The following is an 8,122-nucleotide window of genomic DNA, read 5'->3' as shown; positions in this document are numbered from 1 at the left end:
CGGGCTACGACTCCAGTGTCGGCTCGACAACAAACCGTCGAGGCGGTGCGGTGCGTGCAAGCACACCCAACGACGTCGCGCTAAAGCTATATCGAGGCGTCGCGACGCCTGCGCGGGTTCCGCAACGATCAGCTGGCTGGAGGCTCAGCGACGCGGGGTAACGAAGTCGATTGAAGAAGGACGGAGGGCCGCTAGGGCCGCGAGGCTGACAGAGATGGCGCTAGGTGGAGCGAGAGAGAAAATGGCGGCGCGACGGTGGCGCGAGAAGGACGGAGAGATTGGTGTCCATCGGGTGTCAGTAGCGACGTCGAGGGTGGCCTCGTCGGCAGCTACGCACGTTTTTGGCAGCGATCCGTGGTCGCCCTTAGTCCACTCGTCGCGACGATGGTGTTGATCGTGTGCCCGACGTCTACGTCGACGTAGCCAGCGCGAGCCGGCGCGCGGCTCCACGATTCCGCTCGCGCAGTGCTGCCGTGTCGGTCGATCGAAGCGCACCGCTGAAACCTGGGAACGCCACGCAACTTCCATTTTACGACTCCACCATGCATCTGCCCGGCTGCCACGTCTTCGTCCCGTGCCCACCCTTGACATCCGTCGAGGTCTGTCGCTGCCACAGGAGACCCGTGCGTCGTCAACCAGCGTGAAGGCTGTCGAGTAGTCTGCACCTGCCTCGGGGATTCTCGACAGTCCCCGAATCCTCGCCAGGATTCGATTCGATTCGATTCGCTCGCATCCGATAAGTGACAAGTACGTTAGACCAGTGCCTTTCCGAGATTAGCCCTGTGAGATAATCCATCGGAATGCTCTAGAGGATCAGAGGGATTAGCGGATTGTGTATGGAGAATCGAGACAGGGTTTGGATTGTCAGTGTGGATTTTTTTCGGTTGACAGAGTGATCGCTAGAATCTGTGGCCGTGATCGATCGTTATCGTTAGAGAACGCCGTGGAAGGAACATAAACACGACGGTGGAGTAGCTCGATAAGAGCTAGTCGAGTGCCCGATCTACCCTGGTCTGGTTCTGCTGCAGCTGCGTACACCGAGAACACTCTCTCCGTCGTCGATAACCGGCCAATAAACGGCGCGGGAGGAGAAGCAGCGTCGAACGGCGCCGCTTCTGGTAAGTACCAAAACAAAGATGCCGCGCGGATCCTCCAGCTATCCGCGACACTCTTTTTCCGCCTCGACTCCAAATAGATCTCGATTTTCCCCGCCGTCTAGGTCACTCTGTCTCTCCTCCTCTGTCTCTCACGCCTCGTTTGGCTAAGAGTTCATTGACACCGCAGCGGAGAAGATCGGCTCGTGATCACGCTCGCCGCCGAAAAACGTCAGGGAGGATACAAATATAGAAGCGGCGTAGAACTGGAGCGTCACTAGGAGCAAGATCGAGGAGGAGGTCGGAAGCATATACCAATCCATCCCAGTTATTAACACGAAACGGTGAGTCTGGGTACCTGGATGAGAGAAATACCCGAGGCTCTCGTGTGTGCCGATTGATCTGAACGAGAACTAGTTCCTATCGCGTGTGTTTCTCGTCGAAGCTCAGTGATACACGAGAGATTAAAAGACCCTGGAGTAATTGACTGCCACGCGAAGCAATAACCGATCAGAGGTTCAAACAGAGGACAGTGAAACGATCGTCTTCCACTCAGACTTAGACGTATAGAAACGCGAGGAACTCGTACCTCGAGGACAATCACGAGCAGAGGTTTAGTCAAGGGGAAGCATAAGGGCGCAGTGAAGTAGCGACGAGGGGGGGTGCGTTCCCTGCAGAGCAGCGGGAGCCATTCAGGCTGCAGGTTCCTCGTGGTTGGAGCTCTCTTCTGATGGTACTGAGGGTGACTCAGCACCGGTGGACGAGCGCGAACGAACAGCGCGGTCCCCGTGAACAGGTTCGGCAGAGTCGTCGCCGAGTAACGTCGTCATGGCTCCACGTGTCCTCGCGCCGACGATGATCGCGCTCGCGTTCATCCTCCACGTCGCCTGCTGGCCGACGAGTGGCCAGGCTGGCCTGGCCAAGTTCTACGACGCCGTACCCGATCTGCAGGAGAGACGGATCCCTGTCGACGACTACGCGATGCACGGACCCATTGTCGATGACCACGAGTTCCCCCGAGATCTCAGGGAGCCCTATCCCGGCAAAAGCTTCGGACCCATGGGTCCCATCGATGGATCCCTGCCGGACGACGTGTCCTTTCGAAGCCTGTCATCCGGTCAAGGCAACGGGGCCAATTCCATGGAACACCTGACGTCTCACGCGGTCCAGGAGGCAGATGCTGCCAAACACTCGAAGCCGGAGTACAAGATCATCTCCGTGGAGTTTCACCGCGTCGAGACCCCGTTCGTCATTGGAATTTGGATCTTCTTCGCCAGCATCGCGAAAATAGGTACGAAACGAACGGATCTTGAACTCGGAACCGGAACTATCCGGTATTTCGGTTGTTCCTTGCTCCTTTTGCTAGGCATACGACGGCTGTGTCTGTCGTTGAGTCTGACGCGTGGGTAAATAGGTCAACCTCTGACTTTTAACCCTTGATCGACGAACGGTCGTGATTGTTGACAGGGTCAGTCGTGATCTATAACCCGGGTCTAACTGTTGCTTGCTTGGAATCGCATCGATTTTATCTTTCCTTGCGACGATGCGGATCTTGGATCTTCACAAGTCTCCAGGGGTGTTTATACGTAGGGATAGATCCGTATCTGTGGATTCGTATATGCGGAGTAGTTTGCTGTCAACTGTGATTCGGATTTTCTCCGAAGCGATTTATCTCAACTTTTATTAAACTTATCGAATCGGAGGAAGCTCTTGCGTGAAATCCGCGAAGAGTTGGGTACGATTCGCGAAATACGGTTGGGAAATGAGATATCGGTGTGGAATAGAATAATCGTAAATATTGAAAATTGAATCATTCTATGGAATCTTAAACCGATCACTCGGAATATACGAGTCTCGTATTTCCAAAATATTGGCAAACTCGCGGCTCGTTTCTCGCCGCGTTTGCAAAACTACGAGTACGAATAAATCTCGCAACACCTTGCGCAACGTGTTTATCTTCCGTTTGTACATTTCTCACGTATTTGGAGTAAATTATTTATATTTTCCCGTTGTTTCCAGTTATTCGCCACTGCCATTAATTTAACCTATTATCACACGCGTTTATTTCCATCCGTTAAGCATTGATCCCCGGATGTCACACCGTTGCATAAATGACCATTGAATATTAGACTCGTATTAAACTCTATAAATAGTATTACATTATGTTACATTGTACTGGAGGCAACGTAAAACGTTTCCATTTCGAAAGGGAGACAACGGTATCGATAATACAGTGTTCAGAGAACTTAATGGAACATCCACAAACTGGAAGCTCGAATAACAGGGGTTCTACTTGTTCCTCGGTACCATCGATCGTGTTTGCAACGTGAAGTACTATACTCGTAACATAAGGCTTTTTATAGATTCTGTATATCTTACAAGAATAAAAACCGATATTGCCTCTCTCTTGTACTCGATAAAGTGGCAGAGTCTATGAAACTCATCACGCGTGTGCCCCAAAAAAATCAGAAATATCGACGATCGTGTTATTTAACCCCTTAAGTGGGGGGTGAAAATTTCGATTTTACTTAAAATTTTTACCTATTATAAATTTTTATTATAGTTTTTACTGTAATTACAGTTTTTATTTTAAATTTGACGAGGTCCTACTCTATTCGCTGTACTCGTGCGAAAGTGTGTATTTGAATTTTCCATGATTCCAGCTCTTTGGGAATTTTTAGTAGTCACTTGGTAAATTGATAGTTTAGTAATTTGGGGAATTTTGTGGTCGATTTTGTTGCAATAATTCGCTGCTTAAGAGGTTAATTTGGAATACGGTTGGCATTAACGTCACGGGTACGTCGGTGTTGCATAGTATCGCGTAGGTGTGACAAGGTTTGTTTCAATTTTCGAGGAAATAAATATCTAGCTACGTGTAGGCTTGTTTGCGTTCAGTATAGACACTATGGGTCTGTTGGACATTACGGGTGATATACGAGCGCGAATTGGGTAGGAAAATTTGGTTATTGCTCGCGTGCTGTACGATTACGCGTGAAATTATATCGTATGTTCTTCGAATTGAGATTTAGTGTGCTGAGACTATAGGTAGTTTACAATATCGTCTTGTTTAAAATTGGCCGCTCGTAAATTGAATCTTCGATAAGGAATTGTCTAAGTTAAGCTGGGATAACTATAGCAGCGTTCATTTTTGGTGGACTAAAATTAAGTCATCGGTTATAAAAGTCTGTTAGTTATATAACGTACGATGATCACATTTCAGTTGTATAGTGTACCTGTAGCGAGTGAATGTTCGAAAATTATAAATTAACAAATTTTTACGTTTTTATAAGATATATTTTTATTGATCGCGAAAGTTGGTATTGGATAAAGAAAAAATGCAATAACGAGTACCTATGGACGTTAAAACATGCATACATATCGACATTAAAACCCAGCACGCAACTATAGAACGAGTCAAAAACTTTTACTCACGCTTACAATACGTTTCCTCTGTGAAAAACCTAATGAAAAATATAATACACGTTTCACGATACACCAAACCAAAATATTTATAAAATATAGTATAATGTATGTATATTATATTATAATATAACACGTAATACTAATGCAATCCAACAATACAGTACACCTGTTACATTACACCAAAACAAAATACTTATAAAATAGAATATTGCATTACTATAGTACACTATAATAATATAATATACAATACATGCAATACAGCTGTAATAATATAATATACAATGCTAATACGTATTAATACAGTAACATAATACTATCTTCAGTACACAGTACTATCTTCACAGCCAAGCAAATCTTTGCTTCAATTCTTGGCCAATAGTCTGCCATCTTCCACAAAGGTTTCCCAGAGCTGACCCAAAGTGTCCTCTGATACCAAACTATAGACAAGACGACTAATTTCCCGGTAAGCTGCAACAGGCGGTTTAAAAAGTGTCTGGAGCGCAAGGTTCGTCGAACGAGGGTTAATAACGGAACGATTGTTCTCGTGCTGGCAACATGGCCGACCAAGGAAGGGTGTCTTCCACCCGTTCTATTTTCCATTTCATCGGTACTTGACTATATCTAAGAGACGTGTTTTCTATACATGCAGGCTTCCACATGACGCCAAGGCTCAGCAAGATCTTTCCAGAGTCCTGTTTACTGATCGTCGTCGGCGTCGTCGTCGGTGTCTTACTGTTCCAGGCCAGCAGCGTCCACGTGTCACCCCTCACCCCCGACACGTTCTTCCTCTACATGCTGCCGCCCATCATCCTGGACGCCGGCTACTTCATGCCGAACCGGCTGTTCTTCGACCACCTGGGGACGATACTCCTGTTCGCCGTCGTCGGGACTATATTTAACACCTTGTCGATAGGTCGGTAAAACTGGAACGAGCAGAGAGTCCCATGGTGGATACGCTGCTTACTTTTATCTTCCTAGTTTTATATAGTTTTATATTCCTAGTTTTATTTTTTTCTTCCTTTTTTCTTTTTTTTTTCTTTTTTTTTAAGATTTAAAGTTTTGGGAGATTTCGAATCCCCGGGGATTTGCCGAATTCGGGACTACGTGACATTTGAAATTTCGCGGGACTTTCGAAATTTTGAGCTTTGGAAAAATTCTAAATTCAGGAAATTTTCGAAAGTCGAGACTTCGTGGGATTTAAAACATTGCGAAACTTTGCAAATTCTGTGCTTCGTAAAATTTTAAATTCGCGAATCTTTGCAAATTCTAAGCTTCGTCAAATTTTTAAATTCGCGAAACTTCGCAAATTCTAAGCTTCGTAAAATTTTTAAATTCGCGAAACTTTGCAAATTCTAAGCTTCGTCAAATTTTTAAATTCGCGAAACTTCGCAATTTCTAAGCTTCGTAAAATGTTTAAATTCGTGGAACTTTGCAAATTCTAAGCTTCGTAAAATGTTTAAATTCGCGAAACTTTTGGAATTCTTAGCTTCGTGATATTCAAACATTCGAGAGACTTTCGAAATTCGAAAATTAAAAAATTTTGAAAGCTTTGTCCCGATTTAGATTTCGATTATTATATTAATGCATAATCATCTCCTTTTGTTCCATATTTTCCAAGTGGATACGAGGAAGTAGGTTAAGATCGTCCATGTGGAAATTTTTAATTTTCGAACATGTACATCGGAATAATTAGTGGTTTTCCAAAATTCGCTGAGAAAATACAAATTTTTCTGTTTCTTTATTTTTCTGCCACGTTAGAATTCTAACCACGTTCTTCCGCAATCTTTCGAAGCGATATATTTTCTTCGGTCGTTTTTATATATATTACACAGTCTATTTCTGTTACTTTCTCGCGCGTTGTTAAGAAACGCACTATTCGAGAGCCACACGGAGTGATTTTGAAGTGGGTGAGCAGACTGCTTGTGAGATCATTGATGTGGGTCTAGAAACACTTCTTTCTCGAACATAAGCGGCTTTTAATCCGACAGAATCGTGTAAGAGCACTTCACAGGGCTAATTAGCCCTCGTAATGGAATAAAAGATTCGTTCTTGATTAAACGGTAAACTCGGCGATATATTCATTGACAACGATATGTACTTTCACCCTGCTCGAGTGATTTACACGGATTTCAGAAAATCATCGACAACCGTGAGATCTCGATATTATGTTAATTTCAAGGAATTATTAATTGTTCGTTTATTAATGAACAATGGGCATTAATCATGGAATGTACACACGACTAACGCGAATAAAATAGCGATGCAGAGGATAGTATCAATAATATAGCTGACAGAAACGAGTGATAATTTTAATTAAATAATTTTTATTTATTTATTTATTTAATTAATTATTTATTCCATTCTTAATAGATGAACAATGAAATATCTTTAAAATGGGAATTGGAATGCTAATTTTCATCAAATGTTAAGTAATTAGCGGAAAAAAATTTAATCGAGTAAGGAATTTGTGATACATACTACTAAAGGTCACTAGGTCATCTACACTAACCAACCAGGTTAAGGTCATGTACACAGACACTCTGCACAAAGCAGAGAGACTTTTGTATCTTTGTGGAGATGACCTTAACCTAGATGATCAGTGTAGATGACCTTAATTTGCATGATCAACCCTCAAATTAATCACTGTCCCGTGTACCGAGTATCGCTTTTGAACAATCTGCAAGACTGTTCAGTAATACAATTCATACATTTCATAGTAATCATCAAATAATTAAAATATCCTAACAAAGGAAAAGAAAAAGATATTAAAACTTAACCTATATCTGTAGCCATTTAACAACCTAAAAGACACTATTACTTTTATATATAAAATCAGAGTAATTAAATACAAAAATCTAACAAGAATATTCGAACCTAACCTATAAGTATAACCTCAAAACAACTTAAAAGACGTTATACTTTCTACACAGTAAATCAGAATAATCAAATACCAATTTAAAAATCGAAGAGAATTAATTCCAAAATTACCCTGAAATTATCGAAGAGTCATTAATCAGAATTCAATCTTAACCCAAAAATTCTATGCTCTCACGTTTCAAAAGCGATCATAGTACATATCACACATCGAAAATAGCACGTACGTTATCATATGTGCCCCATTTAGAGCCGTCATCAACTCCCTGATCTCGAGCACTTTGACTTATACCCACTTCCTCATCTCTGACACTAACCACTCACCTCGCTATAAATATTCTCACGAAGTTAGTTTGTATTTTCAGACACGCTATTTCGTCCGCGTTCGTCCACCCTTTCGCAAGTTTCGGCCACGCGTTTCGCAATCACCCTGTATATAGGAAGTCGCGGGAGCCAGGCATATCGAGAGTGAAAACGCGCGGACGTCGAACCGCCCACGCGATTTCTGTTTGCGGATCGTCGTGTTCGCGAAACGGCGCTTCGTCGTTACGAAATCTGCCGGATTTTCTCTACGCGATGGAACGATGATGTCCGCGTTAATTAAAGACGAACCGGAAACGTCAAGTTCGCGGAATCTTATTATTAACTCGAATCGTTGGGAGTTCCAATTATTGCAGAGAAACATTGTCACCGTGACGGTTTTCGTGTCAAATCGATTATTGAAACGGTGA

General features: G+C 43.4%; 1 protein-coding gene across 3 annotated transcripts in view; it reads left to right on the top strand.

Annotated features, from left to right (window-relative positions):
* The first annotated feature begins 314 nt into the window (after positions 1-314).
* Positions 315-8,122, top strand: part of Nhe2 (Na[+]/H[+] hydrogen exchanger 2) — a 33,374-nt gene continuing 25,566 nt past the window's right edge. For all 3 annotated transcript variants that reach the window (XR_001890753.1, XM_017910691.1, XM_017910690.1), the window contains exons 1-4: positions 315-747; positions 892-1,118; positions 1,220-2,385; positions 5,167-5,430. Coding sequence is in view for 2 of the 3 variants with exons in the window: in XM_017910691.1 (XP_017766180.1) it covers positions 1,923-2,385; positions 5,167-5,430 (727 nt within the window). In the remaining variant the exon portion in view is untranslated. The remainder of the gene's footprint in view (positions 748-891; positions 1,119-1,219; positions 2,386-5,166; positions 5,431-8,122) is intronic.

This window comes from Eufriesea mexicana, unplaced genomic scaffold (genome assembly GCF_001483705.2).
Source record: "Eufriesea mexicana isolate 0111107269 unplaced genomic scaffold, ASM148370v2 scaffold139, whole genome shotgun sequence".
NCBI lineage: Eukaryota > Metazoa > Arthropoda > Insecta > Hymenoptera > Apidae > Eufriesea > Eufriesea mexicana.
Note: the sequence above shows the minus strand (reverse complement) of the source record. Positions and strands in the feature narration are given on the sequence as shown.